The sequence below is a fragment of the Pteropus vampyrus genome, unplaced genomic scaffold (assembly GCF_000151845.1).
Source record: "Pteropus vampyrus isolate Shadow unplaced genomic scaffold, Pvam_2.0 Scaffold14, whole genome shotgun sequence".
Lineage (NCBI taxonomy): Eukaryota > Metazoa > Chordata > Mammalia > Chiroptera > Pteropodidae > Pteropus > Pteropus vampyrus.
This window is the reverse complement of record NW_011888795.1, coordinates 937,002-956,128: the sequence shown is the minus strand read 5'-3', so window position 1 is coordinate 956,128 and position 19,127 is coordinate 937,002. Positions and strand designations below refer to the sequence as shown.

Here is a 19,127-nt window from a genome sequence, read left to right as displayed (position 1 = left end):
AATAGAGGGAATAAGGTTTCTTTCCCTTTAGAAATAACTTTAACTGTGAACCAAGTCCCTGTGCAGGTGGTCCAGAAGTCAGAGAGCCTTACGGGGAAAATACAAATTGAGAATCTTCAAGCACATTCTTCTGGTTATAAGTGGTGAATTTTCTAAATGTTTTATGTCAACTATACCCTAATTAATAATCATAAAAAGACTATTAAAAACTAACAAACTAGTTTTTATGAAGAAGACCCACCTTTATGGAAAGGGGTATTTGAAATAATTGTGAAAAGCAAAGCCATTTGCTCCTTCATGTCTTCCCCTGATGATCATTGCCAAGGTCACCCCAACGAGTCTCCCAACTAGAGACCCTGGCCAGAGAATCAAAAGCTCAGGTTCTCCAGAAAAGAACGCACTACCATGAGCAATCCCTTTCTCCCACCACCCCAAATCAGAGACCCTTTTGCCTCTCTGTCTCTTCATGACTTTTTCTCCTCTGTTAGTCTTTTCTAGCTCCTAAGGCTCAGAGCTTTCCACTTTCACTTCCGAGAGGGAAGAAGCAAGGATGAGAACACAGGCCAAGCCTGGGCGACTGCACACATTTCCCCAGGAAGGTTCCAGAAGACTGTGCCAACTCAGGCTGAGTTCAAACTGTCAGGCTCTCAGGCAAAGAAGCCTCCGTTTCAGGTCTGAGATTTGTGAAGACGACATCACGTGCAGCACACCTCCTCACCGTGGCTTACCCCGCGAGTGTCCATCAGAGCCGAACGCAGGCCCTAATGAGCGAGTGAGGCTGGGCCTCCCGGAAGAAGCACAACGTCTGGATGCCGTCTAATCAGTGAAGGCCGGAATCAGGAAGCACCATTTCCCTTATGCCCATGCTTGCGTACCAGGCCCAATTAGCTCTTATTTGACTTGGAAGGGACCCTGTTTTCCAGCCCTCAAAGGGGAATGGCCAAGACTGAAGAGCAATGCTTGGCGGCAGCCCCATGTTCCATCCATCCCAGGTCCTGTGAGGTAACCTGGGAATAGCTCTGTGCGATAGTGCTGGGTGATTTCTGAGCAATGACACTGTGTCGCGGTCCTGCCTGGAGCGGAGGCTGAAGTTCTGTGGGATGGACGCTGACTCTTCGGTTCTTTGGGGAATCACTGTCCTGTGGTATCAAACTGGAGAGGACACAAACTGCCTGGAGTTGTGGGGCCGCCGCAAAGCTTTGCCAGGAGTCACAGTTGACCCTTACTAGGATCTCTTGCTCACGAGGCCTGAAGCAGACTTAAGTCTTTAGTTCTGCTGGACAGAGAGGGTAAGAAATGTTCCCAAGGTCACGCAGGCTATTAGTGAAAGCCCCTCACAGAACCGCAGCCATCTAGAACCTGAAGACGCATAGAGACTCCTTGCTCATGTTCCTATTTTACAGATGAGGAAGCTGAGGCTCAGAAATCGCCCTGCCCACAGTTACACCACGGAAAGGGCAACCTCACGCTCACAGGCCAATCATTTGTGCTTTCCCACAGATGCCTGTGCTCAGAGAAGGCAACTGCCCCCTCCCATCCCCAAAACAGGCCCTGTGGCGAGGTATGCAGTGCTGCTCAGACGATGTCAGCCTGCCAGGGGGCACAGAGTTTGTGCTTTCTGATTTCACGGAGACCAGCTCAACACACCTGCCACTGGAAGGGGAGCTGGGCACCCAAATGACCAGTGGGCCTTGCTTGAGGCAATAGGAAGACAATACAGCAGGTGGAAGATGTGTCTGCAGGACCTCATAAGAAACATGTGTTTGCTTTCAAACATCAGCCCTCTCTGCAGGCCAGCGACTGAGTATCCAAACCACAATCCACCCAGAACTGGGAGAGGAAGGCAAATAGGGATTTGAGACAGGGCCTTCTGCTTCACAGGTTGAGAAGGCACCGGGCAGAGCTGGGAGGCAGAGCTGGGAGGCAGTCTTGGTGCTGGAACCAGGTTGCCCAGCAGGAGAGGAGCGGGCTACTGTGGTGCTGAAATGCAACAAAGACCCCCGTGGGGGAGGCGCACTGCAGAGCCTTCCTCAAGGCCCTCCTGTCCTCCCCCTCCTCCCCTCCCCTCCTGGCCCAGCCTCACTGTAGCCTCTCCCTGCACCCGAGGCTGTGAATGCTCCTGCTTTGTAAAATCCTGGCATCTCTGCACTGCCGGCCCCAGTCTGAGAGAATGGGGGTTCACGGAAGTGAGATGACCTGAGGAAGGTCTGGGGAAGAGGAGGAGAGAGAAAGAAGTTAACATCTGCTGAGCATACAATCCCAAAGTCTATTTTTTTTTGTTTTTTTGTTTTTAACTAGGCCATGATAAAGCCTTCGCGTGGGGGAGGGAGGTCACGGCAGGGCACTGGGCTAGCTACTACATGAGCTAAGCTTTCTAGAGAGCTGACTGTTACGACCGGTACCATGGACTCTTCATTTTTGTCTAAAAGGCCACTGAGCTCTCCACAGTATTTTCCTAGGACTGCCGTAACAAAGCACCACAAATTGGGTGCCTTAAACAACATAAATTTATTTTCTCACAGTTGTGGAGGCTGGAAGTCTGAGTTCAAGCTATCAGTGGGGTCAGTTCCTTCTAAGGGCTGTGAGGGAGAATCTGTTCTATGCCTCCCCAGGCTTCTGGGGGTTTGTTGGCAGTCTCTGGCATTCCTGTAGAAGCATCACCCCAATATCTGCCTTCGTCTTCAATGACATTCTCCCTGTTTGCACATCTGTGTCCCAATCTTGCCCTTTTATAAAGAGACCAGTCATATACTGGATTAGGGGCCGACCCTACTCCAGTACGAACTCGTCTTAGTTAATTACATCTGCGACGACCTCATTTCCTAACAAGGTCACATTCTGAGGCACTGGGAGTTAGGGCTTCCACATGTGAATTGTGGGGGCTGCAGTTAGGCCCACAGCACCCTCTAACAATGAAGATGGAGGAAAACAGTACAGCTCATCTTCACTGGTGTTCTCACTGTCTGGGCTCAGAGGGCACCTGTGGGGTCCAGAACTGCCCTCGGCAAGTTCCCTGACTCCTGCTGCCCACAGTGGGCTGAGACAAACAGCGCTGACGGGCTGGGCAGCCTCTGTCCAGGAGAGTACAAGAGGTGGGTGTCAGTGGCTGGACACACGGGCTGCAGGGAAAAGCAGAGGGATTCAGAAATGTCAGGGGGCGGGGGCGGGGCTAGAGGTCACATGGCACTGGTCGGCCAGCAGAGAGGTGCCCAAAAGCCCACACTGCCATGTCTCCAGTTCTTAGCGAGACATGCAGGAACACTGGAAAGTATACTAAGTTGGGAGAAGAATCAATCAGTGGTCACCCAAGTATTTCACAGAGCACTCACTACACCCAATTGATGTGGAGGCAAGTAGAATATCGCTGCCCTCAAGAACGGGTGGCCTAGCAGAGAGATGAGACTCTGAAGTGCATATGCCGGAAGTGGCTGTCGTGAGATGAAGGAAGGGCCGCATCTGGAACCCGGGGGCCTGAGCTAAGGACGAGCTGCGTGAGCCACCGTGCCTCTCGGGGCCTTGGTTTGCGCATTGGTAACCTGGGGATGGGGCTGATTTGCAAGTCCACACAGGGCTATAATGGGACTCGGGGCAAACGCATGCACGAACCCTGCCCAGCGCCATGCCCACAAGGAGTGGCCCTGACAGTCACCATGGGTGCTCAGCCACAGAAAGGCAAACGCCCCTCCCTGCCCAGGCTCCTCTCAGGGTGTGGTGGTACCTCAGAGACCAGCCCTCGTCCAACCAGCCAGATGCATGGAGGTTTCTGTTTCGACATGGGAGCCTGGGACAATAAAGGCAGCTGGCACTGCCTGTCTCATTCCTAAAGCTACACCAGCTCTGACCATCTCTGTGTGACTCTGTGAAACCTGTTACGGCACTGGAATCACGGAGGGCTGAACATCCTTGCCAGCAAGGCCTCTGACTTGCTACAAAATGGCCTGGCCAATTCTGAAGCCTGGAGACCCACCGAATGCCCACAATCCCCTTTTCTCAGGAGCCCTCTGAAAGGGCTGACAGTAAGCCTGGGGCTTTCCATGGCATGGTACAGCCAGGGCCCAGTGGCTGCTCCCCCGTGCCCTCAGGAAGGGGTGTGGTGCCCTTCTCTAAAGCATCACTCTTCTTCTCACTCACCCAGGGAGCAGGTGTGTCACCTAGCCTGCTTGTTCCCCAAGCCCAGCCTGCCTGGACACTTCGGCCACGTGGGCTTCCAAACTTACCTGCTGCCCCAGAGCTGTGAACACAGGTGGGTGAGTCTGTGGAATTTACCGTCTCTCAATCCCACAACCAGCTCTGGAGCATGGATGTGCCGGAACCGGGCTAGGCCCTAGAGGTCTGAATGAGGACAAACTGAGGAAGGAAGAAGGGATAGAGGTGATGGGGAAGCACTGGAGGGTTCTACCAGACAGACGGAGCTCGGAGGGGCTTTAAGCCTGGGTGGGTTATAGAGACGGTAGAACCACTAACAGCCATGGCTAGGCCAGGAGGGTAAGGGGAATGACCCATGTAGTCTTGAACAGGTACCGGCGAGAAGAATAGCGATATGCAAAAGCCCAGCAAGTGGCTGGATACAGGTCACAAAGACAGAGTGCAGAGTGGGTGTGAATTCTGGAGAGTTCTGACATTTAGGAGATGGAAGAAGAGGAGCCAGGGAAGATGTAGGACCTTGAAGTAGCCCAGCCACCTGTCAGCCAAACTGACAGCCTGAGCGGCTGGTACTGACTTGCTGTGGGCCATCTGTCTGCAGATTGAACCCCGATGAGCTAGCAGGCCCACTGTGTCCACTCTAATCTCTGGTTCCTCTGGCATGGACATTTGAGCAGGCCCTTGAGAACTGTTAAGTTTCAAATGAATGGATAAATGGGTGGGTTAAAGAATGAATGAACAAAGGAATAAGAGATTGTCAAATCAGATGGCAGAAATTTACAAGAGGAGAATAATGAATGAAGGCGGTGAAACAACAGTTCAGAAAGGCAGAGGCAGTTAGCGGAGAATATGTCCTGGGCTCTGTGAGCTGGGGGTCTTCACAGTAGGGAGCCAGGTCTCACTCAAGGTGAGGACAGAGAAGAATCCACAGAGAATCCACAATGCTTCTCACTCAACATGACCTGTGTCCACAGCTTCCATCGCCTCCTCTGATTGTATCACTAGGGAGCCAGGTCTCACTCGAGGTGAGGACAGAGAAGGCAAGGCAGAAAAGTTGGCCACAACAGCCCAGAAATGCACATCTGTGATGAGATGCCAGGGTGACAAAGGTCAGTGATGCAGGGGCCCAGGAGGTAACCTGACCCATGGCTGCCCACAGCCCTCTGGACCACGCCCTTCCTTGCGCTGGACCTGGAAGACCCCCTTGGCTCCCAGGTGCCGGGGCTCCTACCTCACTACTAGGGAGAAGCTCAAATCTGGTGGGAGCCCTCGGACACAACCAAGGGACCACAGAGCCTGCAGCCAGCAGGCTAACTGCGAGGACCCGCAAGGAACTGGCCTGGCCTCAGTGGCCAGGACCCTGGCTCAGCTCCACAGCCCTGCCCTTTCCCTGAATTGAGGCCGAGGGAGAGACTTTCATCAGGGTGAAGACAAAGCCAGAGAGAGTCACCTTCAGAATTGGCTCACTGCCCCCAACAGCCCCACGGCACTAGGGGACACACGAGAGAAGTGTCCAGGACACATGCTGAGGTGCTTTCCAGGACAATGAGCAGAACACAGGTGTGACAGAAAGGGGTATGTGTGGAATTTAACCTTGTGTCAGGAATTAAACTCAATTAATTCAGCCCAGCACCCTTCATCCTCACAGAAAGGGATGTTCCAATACAGGAGCCGGCCCTTGGGGAGACTACCTGGGCATGGCTGATCCAGGCACAAAGGCAACTGAGCTGCAGCAACAAGTGTTGCTTCTTAAGCCCAAAAGAAAATCTGTGACACCTCACATTCCATCTAAGCCAATCTTACCTTTGTCTACCCCTGCTTGCTGTCCTACACACTGTGGCATGGGTCTCAGTCAAAAGTAAAATAGTTTGTCACATGGACATAAACACTGAGGATCTTCCACTTGTCAGGCACGGATGGAGCAAGTCACCACGGGAGGACAGTGACTGGCCTTGGGAGCCTGTCATGAGCAGCTGTACTTCTCAGACCTCAGGTGAGAGAGACCCACCTGGGATCTTGTTAAAATGCAGATTCTCATTCACATGCTACATTTCTGACAAACTCCCAGGTAATGCTGATGCTGCTGGCCCAAAGAACATAATTCAAAGAAAAAAAGAGTATTTCTATTATTTTTACAAAGAGATGAAAACCACGAGTAGCAATGATATCATATTATCCTGAAAATGGCCATAAAAGAGGTAGCATAGCCACTTGCAAATTTTATACAAATTTTATTGCTAATGTCTGCTGCTCCTTCTCACTTTGTCACGGTGGAGTGGGGGAGGGGAGGCGGTGCTGGGGAAATGCTTCCGGGAAGCAGCATGTTTAACAGGCCACGAGGGAGGGCTCAGCTTTGCCACCTTCCATCCCCAGGGACTGGCAATCAGTCTGGGGTGCAGGGGGAGGCAGGGCAGGGAGGCAGATGTGTATTAGCTTTTCCACTGCCTTGAAAAATATACTGATGCGTGATGGAGTTAAGAATGCAAATTCTGGGGGCTGTTGGGGTCCAAATCCTGGTCCTCTGCTCATTGCCCTGGAAACAGCACTGAAGCTCCCTGCGCTTCAGGCTTCCTGCATGGAAACAGCTGTTGAGAGGATTTTTAAGAGATAACACAGGTAAAATGCGTGATACAATCAGAGGAGGCGATGGAAGCTGTGGACACAGGTCATGTTGAGTGAGAAGCATTGTGGATTCTCTGTGGCAAACACACATCTTCCTCCTCCTTGTCTGTGGCAGGCAGGAGGCCCTGAACCTGGTCCACCTGGCTCTGCACACACTGTTAGCGTGACCTTGGGCAAGTCGCTTCCCCTCCCGGGGCCTCAGTTCCTCCATCTGTTAAACTGATTAATCAGCCCCAGGAATCTTTTCTGTTCTGAAAACCTATCATTCTATGCCTGAATGATTAAGCTCCAATAATTAATCTCTTTTTAAATTAGAACCAGTGTGTGAGCACAACGTGAATTTTTTTTTTTTGTAGCTATTTGCTTTTGTTCAAAAACCCATTTCCATGTATCAACAAAGCCCCACCACATGTGGTGAGTATTTTTGTGAGCCACAATCTGTGTATGGTGGCAACCTGGGGGAGTCCAGGATGGACGTGGCGAGACTGCTCCGATCCTGGTGCTCAGTCTGACCAGTCCGCCAGGGGCCTGCTCAGAGTTTAGTGCATGCTTGCAGGCCTCTCACGGCTTCACCCTTTGGTTGTGGTGATGACACACCTGCTGTGGGCACGAAGCTGGTGCTCAGCACAGGAAAGAGGCACCTGGACAGCTAGGTGGGCTGGCCTCCTCCTCCACCCCAGGTTAGCCCCAAGGCAGGGGCCCCATTCGCCTCCGCCTCCTGTGCTGCCCAAGCTTCCTACGACTCTGTGATGCCCCAAGAAGCAGAAAGACTGAAAGACCGTTCTTGACTTTTTAAGCCTCTCCTCACCACAGGGCTGCCCGGGGCCTGTGCACAGGGGCAGTTGCATTCGAGGTCCTTTATACAAACAGAACACACCTGAGCAAGTTGTGCCTGGCCTCCAGGCTACCCAAACATCCAGCTTGTCCCCATCCTGCCCGGTGTCCCCACACAGCTGGCTGCACTGTATGCCCTGAAGCCTCACAGCTTGGCAATCCACTGTGCTATCTTTGCTTTTTTCTTTTTGCTTTTTTTTTTTTAAGGGAAAAAAAAAAAGAAAATCCACAAAGCAAACCGTTCTCCTGTCAGGCCGGCTCAGATCACACCGTGCTGGGCTGGATCAACATTACCAGGACTTAATCAGAACTGTCTAGTCCAGAGAATAAGCAACTCGTCAAAGGTGGCCTGGAATCTGAGCTGCTCCCACCGTGCCTTTGTTGGGTCACTGGAACTGAGGCTCCTTCCTGGTCTCTAAGACTGCCTGCCAGGGGTCTCAGCAGAGATCACAGACCTGCAGGGTAGAGTCTACGAATTCCAATCAACAAGCACAATGGTTAAGAGCAGGGGCTGAGGAGTCAGACCTGGGCTCGCATCTCAGGGCTTCCCTTTCTAGAGATGGGGCCAAAAGCCAGTTACTTTGTGAGCTGTGGTCATCTGTAAAACTGAGAGAATGAGATAGTTTTAGGCCTCTATTGAAGCTTAAATAAGACATGGTATACAAAGTACCAAAAAAACAAAAAAAAAAAAACAAAAAAAAAACCCCTGGCATAATTATCAATTCAAGAAATACTTACTGAAAACCTACTATGCTTATTATCGCTAGCCCCCAGGAGTCAACATTACATGAGAAGGACAACTATGACTCCTACCCTCGTGGAGCTTAGCGTCAGGAAGCGGGCAGGGGGCGGGCAGACCAGACAACAGGCATTTTTCCGGGTGACAAGAGATGGGGATGGCATACCAGTGGGAGCTTTGAGACTCCGATAGAGGTTCCTCACCCCAGCCTTGGGGGCTTCAAGAAAGGCTTCCTGGGGAAAGTGACATCTAAGTCCAGACCTGAAGTAAGGAGTCAGGCAGGTGAAGAGTGAAGGTGGCGGTGAGAGAGCGCCCGGCCTGCCGGGAGATGAGATGGGTGGTGGGCGGGGGCCAGACCAGGAAGCATCCTGTGAGGAAGGGCAGGGAGGCTGACCTTGACACTGAGAGTAACGAAGGGTTGTTAAAACCAGGCAGCTCCTGTGTGGGGAAGGTCACTGGTCAGGGTAGGATGGCTTGGAGCAGCGAGACAGGCGGGAGGCTACAGCAGTGACCAGGAGAGCAGGGTGGTGCTGAGGATGGAGGGAGGTGAAGGATTTGGGGGATATTCAGCAGGCATGGGAGTGGACCTGAGGAATGACGAATACAGAGGATGAAGGAGGATAAGGAGCTCCATGCTGGGATTTCTGTCTTAAGCACTCCAGACACGGTATAAATGGCAAAAGCTATTTTAATCATTTTCACTGATTTGCACAGTGATTGACACTGGCCAGGTCATTCACCCGTCTGGGACTCATTCTCCCGCCTGTACGAAGAGGCCTTCCCAGCTCAGACGTGCTGTGGCTCTGTGGTCCCTTCTCCAAACACAGGACCAAGCTGGGAAGATGGGAAAGGGGACGGCTGTGAAACACTGGCCTGTGTGGCCCATTTACATGCCGTCTTCTTTCCAGATGACTTGGAACAAACCTGCCTTGCCCCTATTCCTTCCGGCTCTCTGTACTCTGGGCCTATGATTTCTCGGCTCTCTCTGGGGTCGGCCTGGGCTTAATCAGAACAACCAACTGGTATGTGAGCGAACATGAAGAGTGGAATTTTAAAGAAGCAGATCAAAGCTGGCATTGAAATTAGATGCTAGTCCAAGCCACTACCTGATAATTAGAATCCTCTGAAAATGACGGCAGTTCTGCTGGCACTACTAGAGCTGTCTTCTTCTGGAATTCCGGCTGTTCAGGGGGTGAGCTGGTCAAGGGTTCCTGGCTACCCTCTGTCTGCCTTTCTCCCATGGCAATTCAGCTGCCACGTGGCAGTCAGCTGGCTTGCTGACTGAGGAAGAAATGCCCTGACCTAAAACACATCCAGACTAATTAGGCGTTTATCTTCGTCCACCCACACCCCGTGGAGGCACTAATCCCACAAATCTTGGTGCCACCAAGGGGTGGGGTCTTGTTGCTCTGCCCTCTACACCACCCCCCGCAATATGGAATCCACAGGGTTGTCTTGCTGGGGAGGCCACAAGTTTCTAACCAGGTCTCAGCCTGAGGAAAAGCAACAAGAAACCTTAGGTATAGACACACCTTGGCAAGTAGGCAAAGGAGAAAAAAACAAACCTGCCCAGCAGAGCAGGGCCAAACCACTTGAACACCCAGTGTCGCCAGGCTCTGCTTAAACCCACATCCACGCCCCTAGGCCGGCCAGCGTCCTGTACACTCCCCTCCCCTGTGGGGCTTCCACCTCCTCAGAGTCACCTGGCCCCTAGCCCAAGAGCAACAGACACCTGCCCACATGCGCACAGGCCCGGAGTGGCCCAGCCATGCCACCTTGTAACTCAATCTGTCCAGATGCAAATGCACAGGGCTGATGACACAGGACCCAGCTGGCTGGCTCATCCCCACACCTTGTTCAGAGCCAGACTCCTATGGGATCTTGGGAAGCTTTTTCCAAACCAAGCCTTTCAACCTTCATGCCCATCCTCCTCCTGAGAAGGGCATCCGGGTGCATACATGTCACTGAGTGAGCTCCAAGTCAACTGCCCCTCCAGGCAACCCTGTCTCTGGATGTGTGGGGACCACGCAAGTCGATTCATTCCATCTCCATGATGTCTGCTCTTCCACTTGAGCGGGAACCACAGGGCTGCATCACTAGGGCCCCTTCACCCCCCAACACAGACTGGAGAGGTATCTGCTGAGGCCATTCTGATCAGAGGGTGCAGCTTCTCCTCCATGACACTCCTGTGTGGCTCCGCTCAAGTCCACGTCCAGGAAGCTTTCCTCAGCCCACCCTGCTTTTCCTCCACTTCCCCTCGCAGGCTTCAGTTGCACGGGAGCTGTGTGGTGAACGGCAGTGCTTCTCAAACTTTATTGCGCACACAAAACTTATATCTGCCGATCTGGATAAAATGCAGGTTGGGATTCAGCAGGTGGGAGGGGTGGGATTCTGCATTTCTGACAAACTCTCAGGTGATGCGATGCTGTGGCCCATAGGCCACACTCTGGGTGCCAGGAAGGTAGAGGACGAGTGAGGACTTTGAGTCGGTCGAATTGTGTTCTGGCGCCAGCTCTACTGGAACCAACCATCATGCCTCAGAAGAGTGCTGTGAAGACTGCATGAGGTAATGAGGTGCCTGACAGTCCCCAAAGCAGCGGGCGCTCACCGATGCAATTTGTCTTCCTTTTGCTTCAGTTTTCTCCCTCTGATAGCAGGAAACGTGATACCTCGGCAGAGAGGTTTTGCCAGAGAAGTAAATGAAATAAAACACGAACACCACGGTGCACAGCAGGGATGGATGATGAGAGTTCCCCTTCCTTCTTTTTGTCTAGTCCTGACTCTGGCACGTAACATGTGCTCCATATGTTCACTGGGGGGCTGGGGTGGGAGGTGGGCGGAGGAACCTGAAGGCCTGTCTCTTAGACCAAGGGTCTCCATCTAGTTCTGAGAACTTGGGCATGTGCTGCTGGGGAAAGGGGTTGTTCAGGTCATGCTGACAGGCAATTCCTCAAGTGACTTTGTTACTTGGGTGCTTGTGAAAGAGCAAGGACACCCACTAAAAATGATGGAGCAAGGGCCTGCAGATAGCAGCCAGCCTGGACAGGCCTGGGTAAGGCCCCAGGCTCTGTTGCCTCCTGATCTGCTGGTCAGATGGCATTCACTGGAGGAAAATGCATGTCCCCACTTAGTGAATCTGACTCTCACCGCAGATCAGCAACTCAAAAGAAGAAAGCTAGGTGCTTTTAGAAGCCACATTAACCAGTCTGGTTGGAAAAGGACCATTTATCGAAACCCCTCCTTCCTTGTCCTTTTCCTGGCCTATAGGTACTCAAGGAGCTTCAGAGAGGGTCTTGCTTGTTTCTGGAGAGAGGAAGGCTAGGGGCTCAGGGAACCCAGCTCAATACATGATATATAGCAGTGTTGTTTCTAGAGTCTAAAGCAAAGGCCACAGGAGAAATTAGACTGATGGCCAATTCATCTTCAGCAAGCATTTATTGACAGCCAGTCTAGACTCCCCCACCCCTCACACACACACAAAACAAACCCCTTTGATCTTAATAAAAATCATCCTGTTTCAACATACTTTTAGGGAGTAGTAGATGCTGAGCCTGGGACCACCTGTGGGAGACTGGGAGATCCCTCTGGCGTGGTTACATCCTACGTCCAGCACAGAGCGGCACACGTGGCCAGAGAGGGAACACTCTATAAGTGATGGCGGCACAGACGAGGAGCTGTGGGGCTCTGAGCGGGGGAAACAACACGATCCCCAGAAATGCTCTCTGTTCCCATAATGTACCCCCCAACACACACACATGCACACGCACATGCACACTATACACGCATGCACTTCCTCTGCCTTTGAGAAACTGAAGTTCAACTTCCCAGCTAGTTCTAAGTTCTCTTTCCTTCAGAGAGAGTCACAAATTTGTAGGGAAGCCATCGCTTCTTCAGCCCCAGCCCTTCTGGTAACACTCACACAGCTATTCTACAAGCAGGGTTGCGGTTTCTTTCAACTTGCAATTAAAATCAGAGCACAGAGACAAGTTTTGTAAAGCTTGGTTTTCACAGGGGATAACTTTTCTTCTGTGAGTTTAAAAAAATAAAAATCTTGATCGAAACTGTAGGCAGCCACATAAACAGTAAAGCCTACTCAGTCTTCTGAATTGAGATGGAATGTGAGGATCTTCGGCCTAAAGTCAGAAAGGATTCAAATTCACATGATTTGTTTTCATATTTAAAATGAAGGAAAAAGGTGAAAATTCCATGCCTGCGCTGTGAACTCAGATGACACTGCCTAGTGTAGGCTGCACCAATTTTGACCTCAACCAGACTCCTAAGGAGACCTTCCCTTGGCATCCATCTTCTGGGGCTTCCTATTTCTCTGTTCCCTTCAAAAGGATAGGAAATGCAGGCAGATTAATTTTTATCTGCCCCTGGGGTGGTCCAGTCCCCTGTCTCAGAACAGTGGCAACTTCAAGTTAGAGACAGCCCCTGGAACTGGTCTCAGCGCTGAGTTGGTTTTGATATAAAAATACACCATACATACACTCACACACACGCTCACATCCTTACCTGTTGCATGCCAGCCACTTTTAAAACAATTTATGTGAATTATTCAGCCTCACAACTTTGTGACGTAGGTTACAACAGTAATAATAATGGTGAATACTTATAAAGCAGTGCGTGCCAGCACATGTAAGCACTGTTCTAAGTGGCTTACACACTTGAACTCATTTACTCTTCACCAGCTTGTGAGACAGGCACTATTATTATCCCCACTTTATAGATGAGGAACCTGAAGCTTACAGAAGTTAAGGAATTTAGCCAAAGCCACTCAGCTAGTAATTGGTAAAGCCTGGGTTCAAAGGAGGGCAGCTTGGCCCCAGATCCCCCTTTGTAATGCCATCCCCACCACCCCGCAGTGCCCAGTGAGCACCCTGTGACTATCCCACTAAGACAAACATCCCTGAGCATCTACTCTGCCACGCTGTCCTGCTGCTTCCTCCAGCTGTTCCTGGTTCAGCAGGAGAGTGCGGGTGGAAGAAAGACCCTAAAACAGATCACCAAATACAGAACAGTCAGGTTGGGCAGAAAGAGTGCTTCAAACCAGATGTTCCAGACAGAGAAAGATCATGCTGGCTGAGGGGCATCAAGGGCCCTGGAGAGTACAACTTCTGTGATGAGAAAGGAGGAAAGGCTGACAGAGTCCCAGGGTCCCATTGGGGGCTTGGAGGGGAGGAATAGTGCGCCCCAGGACCTAGAGACGGCAAAGAGTGGCAGAGGGGACAAATGCTGCATGAATCCACTAATATGAACTATCGAGTTCATATTAGTGAACTATGAACAGGCAAGTTCATCGATACATAAAGCAGACTAGTAGGGACAGGGGCTGAGCAAGGGATGGGGGTTACTGATTCATAGGTACGGAGCTTCTCTTTGGGGTGATGAAAATATTTTGGAAATAGTGGTAATGGTGGAACAACACTGTGAATGTAACTAATTAATGCCAGTGACTGTACAGTTAAAATGGCAAATTTCATGGTATATATATTTTACCACAATAAGAAAAAAATGGAGGAGGAGTAGAAGGCACTGGGTCCAGACACTGGCAGTCTCTGGGGAACCTCTGTACCACTGTGCCACGGAGCTCAGACGACTTCTTCCCTTTGGGACCTGAGAGGTGGAGCCCTTATGCCTCACGGTAAAATCAGTTAGACTGAAAGCCTCACTCTCACCTGTATTCCCACCCGTCTGGTGACAGGAACCCTCCCTGGGCCTCTCCGCCCTCAGGCTGTTGGTCTCCAAGCCACCTCAAGGCCTTCAGTCCTCACAAGGCTGCAGCTTTCCCTTTTCACTCTCACTTCTTCAAGCACAGGCCACTCTGCAATCACAATTTATCTGTTTTCCAAAGCTGCGGATGCCAAAGGAAAAATCATGGCAAGACAGTAATGTATAATTAACGTGGAATGTTCCAAGGGAGCCCAGGACATGTGGGACAGAGGTCAGGTTCGCAAACAACAATCGCTTTCTGTGGAGGAGGGATTGTTTTCTCCTCTCCTTTTCTCTTCCCGAGAAATCAAAATAATCAAACCCTGAGAGATTAAATAAACTTGTTCAGCTTCACATGTATAAAGCAGACCTCAGCACAGGTGTATGGGCTCACATCTGAGCTAACAGCTGGACAGACTGTGCTCTGCCTCCATCACCACACAGGCCTCAAGACCACAGGCAGATACATTTAGCACGCACCATCGACACACCCATCGACACACCCATTGACCCAGCAAGGCCCTTGGGTCTGCACTGTCAATCTGGATGCAGTCAGGTCACCAAAAGAGAAATCCATTTCTTATAATAAACTGGTTCACAAGCCCCTTTCCCTACGCGATTTAGCAAAAACACAACCATTTGATGAGGAATTAAATGTAGTGACTGTATTTCAAACCTTGTTCAGCGTAGAGGTTCTTAGAAAAATTCCTCTGCTTTCTAAATGCAGCTTTGGTAATATTTGGGATCTGTTTCTCACTGGGTACAAATGAGAAAAGGAAGAGAGAAAGTCTGCCTGTCTATACTCGATAACAACAACAACAAAAGAAAACAACAAAAAAGAGGAAGACATGCGCCACGGAGGCCAGAGAGAAGGGGAGGAAAGAAATAAGAGCCATTCCCAAAAAGAGCAAACTTAAAACGAACGAACAAACAAAAGAAACGTTAAAAAGGAAAGGGGCTAGTGTTTGCTCTAAAAAAAAAAAAAAAAAAAAAAACTCTAGGAAAAAAGTTTGGGGGGATCTAGAATTCCGACTCTTACATAAAGCCTCCCGAGATCTGTCTTTGGAAATGGCTCTCCCCACCACCCTTGTCCTCAGTGCTTCACACAACAGGCTATCGTTCCTTACGACTGCTCCAGCAATGTCCGTCCCTCCTCCACCGGTCTGTGGCCCTCTGACAGGTGGACAGGGTCGGTTTCCTATTCATCTCTGAATGTCCTGCCTGCAGCTCACATGGGGTCTTATATCAGAAAGCACGACCGATGTGGAATGGAAGTGAGTTACAGCTTGGCGTTTTGACTGCCAAGATAACAGGACAGGGATTGAGCTAGGATAGGGACAAGGTTCGACCCCTCTCCCAGAAGGCAGGCGTCTACCGTCTTCTACCCTGACATTAGGCTGATGGCATGCTCCTCACTGCACAAGGAGTGAACTCCAACTTTTCAGCACAACACATGAGGCTCCCCAGGATCTGGCTGCCCCTGTCCAACCATATCCTCCTCTGTCCCAGCCTCGCCCCTTGTGCTCCATCCAGACCAAAGTAGCCGCAGTCACTGCACATGCAACCTGCATGTGCTGCTGCTCCTCTTGGCTGCAGTGTCCTTCTCCCTCCTCATCCACCAGAGACTTCTCTTCATTAAAATCTAGCTCAGAGGCCACATCCTCTGTGAAGCTCCCTCCTTCCTCCTCTGGGCCCCAGACACTTCTGTGGTTGTGATATTTATATTCATCCTGTGAGCCTCTCCGTCCTAGTACGGTGTGAGTTCTTAGAGAACAATGACTGTGTCTTTTTGTATTTGAATCCACGTTGCCTATAGCCCAGTACCTGGCAGGAAGGAGGGACTCAGGCCATATTTACTGAAGTGAATTCTTTGGACAGGTATACTCCCAACACCAGCACAGATAAAACCTGCCTCTTCCGAGACAGCCAGGCTCCGCACTGCGGCCAGACAGCCCAGGCCTATGCCAGTGTCTGTGAAAGGCTTCGAGAGCAACTCCAGCCACACCCAGCCTCGGCGAGGCAGCCACCAAGCCCCTCACAGCAAATGACAGCGAAGCTGCAACCAGTAACTGCCACGTTATCTCCAGAACCTGCCAGGTCACTTGCCAGTGTGGTGCCACCCTTTTAAAGCCTGGACACGAACCACCAGACTGAACATAATCTACTTAATTAATTTACAGCACAGAATAAACACTGTATCCCCACTCCCGCCTTCCCCAAAGCTGTTCAAATTACACTGGGAAAACACACAGAGTCTCGCTGACAGGTTGGTACTTAAACTCTCAGGGCATCATCATGGTGAAAGTGGTAAAAACACCCTTTTACAAAACCACTCCCTTCCCTCTTATTAATTTTTCTAGAGATGTGTTTATCTTCTATATGCTTTAAGTAAATATTTTCAAACATTAATTAGCCCCAGGGATACTCCTTTTATACTCTGTACATGTCAGTCAGTAAGAATTGGGCAAAATACGGTGGTTATGCATGTACCTTTGATTAACATGCATTCTGAATGAAAATAAAAATATCTGGACCTATATTAAGATGAAATATATGAAATCAGGATGTGTCAGAAAATCGGTCTGAAAAGTCTGATTGTACATTTTTCTAAGAGTGTGGTTAAAATAAATATTTTCTGATTTTGCCTATTTTTTATATCTCTAAGGAATAAATAGCTGGTGACTGATGCTGAGAGCAGGGCTGATGCTAAGGACCACTGATGCTGTGGGAGGTGTGCTTGGGGATCCTATGTACAACAGCAATTTGCTTAAGATAAGAGCCTGGCATTCAGGGCCCCACAGCTGGGCCTCGATGCTGGCCATCCAGCGGTTGAGCTGCAAGAAAGAGGAGTGCAGAAATGTGGCCCCAGCCCAGCAGCTTATATTCAGCATTTGTGGAACTGTTAGGGGCCACGTGGGTCTAAGTCATACATGCTCAGGGCCCAGAAAGAATCATTCCAGGTAAGGCACGAGATGGGTTAAATTTAAAAAGGAAAATGTTCTTTGCCTTTTAAAGGCTTTTTAAAGGTTATCAAAATTCATATGTCTGTGTCTTTAGCAAGACTCAGATCAATGAGAGCACAGGCATGCTCTGTGAGACCTTTGGAATATATCAAGGGGAAGATGCTAGAAAGAGAACTTTGTCTCAGGACTTGGGCAACTGAAAATATACATATGCATATACACATACACAGAAACAATGCAATCCTGTCAGGTGACGAATCCATATGGTGTCCTTTGACCTCACGGAACAAAAGAGAGGCCCTGCACTATCTCAGAAGAAAACAGGAAGGGGGACTATGCTTCCGATTGCTAGGCAGGGCCAGCGCCAGCTGACAGTGCCCTAGGTTCCTGCCAAACCGTGTGCTCATACGCAGCCTCCCAGACAAGGGCACGGAGTATGTATGATGCTCTAACAGGTCATAGCTCCAAGCTTTTTTTGGGATTCTGGACGTATTTTCCTAGAGAAACTATCTCCTTCTCATCACAAGGAGTAATTTTTCTCTTTTCTCTTTACTATATCTATACAAGATGACGTATGTCAACTAAACCTAATATGGTAATCATTTCGCAATGCATGTAAATCAAATCATCATGCTGTACGCCTTAAATTTAGACAGTGATGTATGTCAGTTATTTCTCAATAAAACAACAAAAAAAACCCTCTCCAAAACTATATCCTAATGGTGATAGAATTTAGATCGGAACCAATGGTGAAAAGAATGGGGAGCTTAAGCTCATGACACTGACTGATCAACAGGGACACTCTGGGTTGGTCTTACCATGAGGAGGGCCGTGAAGGACCCCTGCATGTGTGCGTGTGTGCGTGTGTTGTGGGCGGGCAGGTCCAGGAGAGAAAAATGAGGCTCTAGGGGAAAAAAAAAACAGAAGCATGGGGAAGCAATTGAAAGACAGGGAGAAGTACTAAGCAGAGGCAATGATTCTGAGTCCCAGTAACCCTTCAACCGAAGTCCCTCTCTTTTCATCAGAGGAAGTCCTTCTCCTTAAAACGATTCACTTCTCAGGTGGGAACGAAGGTGAGTGGTTCCCCTGAGAGCAGGAGAGGGCCAGTGGTGGCAGCAGTCGATGCCGGCTGCTCACTGGAAAAGGACATTGTGACTCAGTTGTTCACAATGTTTGACTGAAGAACATTATGCACAACCACGTGTTCACTACACAGGGATCAAAACCTCCGAGTCCAGAGAGCCAGGCAGGGATGTGAACTAGTGAAGATGGAGGCGGTGGCGGGGAGACGACAGCCAGGTCATAGAGACTCACAGGGTACGGGCCTTCGTAACAGGCCATCACTAGAAAGCAGGCCTGGTATGGTCCAGACTTTTGAGTTTTAAAGGAAAGCTATTAAAATGAATGAATGAATGAATGAATGAATGAATGAATAATGCTATTACATATCCTGGTTTTAAAAGTTGGCAACAAATAAACATTGAGCAAAAAAAAAACAAAAAAAAAACATACTACCAGAAAAAAACCCCACTCTTCTACCTGGTCTTTGGAATACCAGTTTGCAGCCACTTTCTTAGTATCTCTGGTCAAAATAAACTGTTTGGTTCTTTGGCTCCCAAATCCAGCTACAGGTTATAATCACGGTGGGTACACGTCCAAAATGCAGATTTGGAGGCCTCGTTCTGGATCGGTCAAATCAGGGTCCCACAGGAGAAGACCTAGGAAGCCACACTTTGAAACGTTCCCTGGATGTGTGTGACAGGGCTGCACCGACTTTTAGGAGCCGCTGAAGAGTCTGCATTAATTTTCTGTGTTCATAGGTATAACCAACATCCACTTTCGTCTCATACCTCTAGCTTATGAGAAAATAATATAAGAATGATAAAATAATAATATCACAAAAAATACTGACCAGGGTTTCCAACACTTCCCCCAGAGAAAGGACAAAGGTCAGCGTGGATGGGACCTGGGACCCAGCTGGTGCAAAGCATGTAAAATTGTGTCTTATCAAAAAGAGTTATAAAACTTTAATATTCTGCTCTATAATATATCTATATATGTGTTAGCATATCAATATCCCCCCTACTAAATCTTTGAGTAAAACTGGCTCTTTA

General features: G+C 49.7%; 1 protein-coding gene across 1 annotated transcript in view; it reads right to left on the bottom strand.

The window, feature by feature from the left end:
* LOC105307702 (xyloside xylosyltransferase 1) overlaps window positions 1–19,127 on the bottom strand; it is a 140,438-nt gene that overhangs the window by 7,907 nt on the left and 113,404 nt on the right. Inside the window, exon 3 of the mRNA XM_023525669.1 lies at window positions 8,125–8,205. Within this exon, the coding sequence (XP_023381437.1) occupies window positions 8,125–8,205 (81 nt within the window). The remainder of the gene's footprint in view (window positions 1–8,124; window positions 8,206–19,127) is intronic.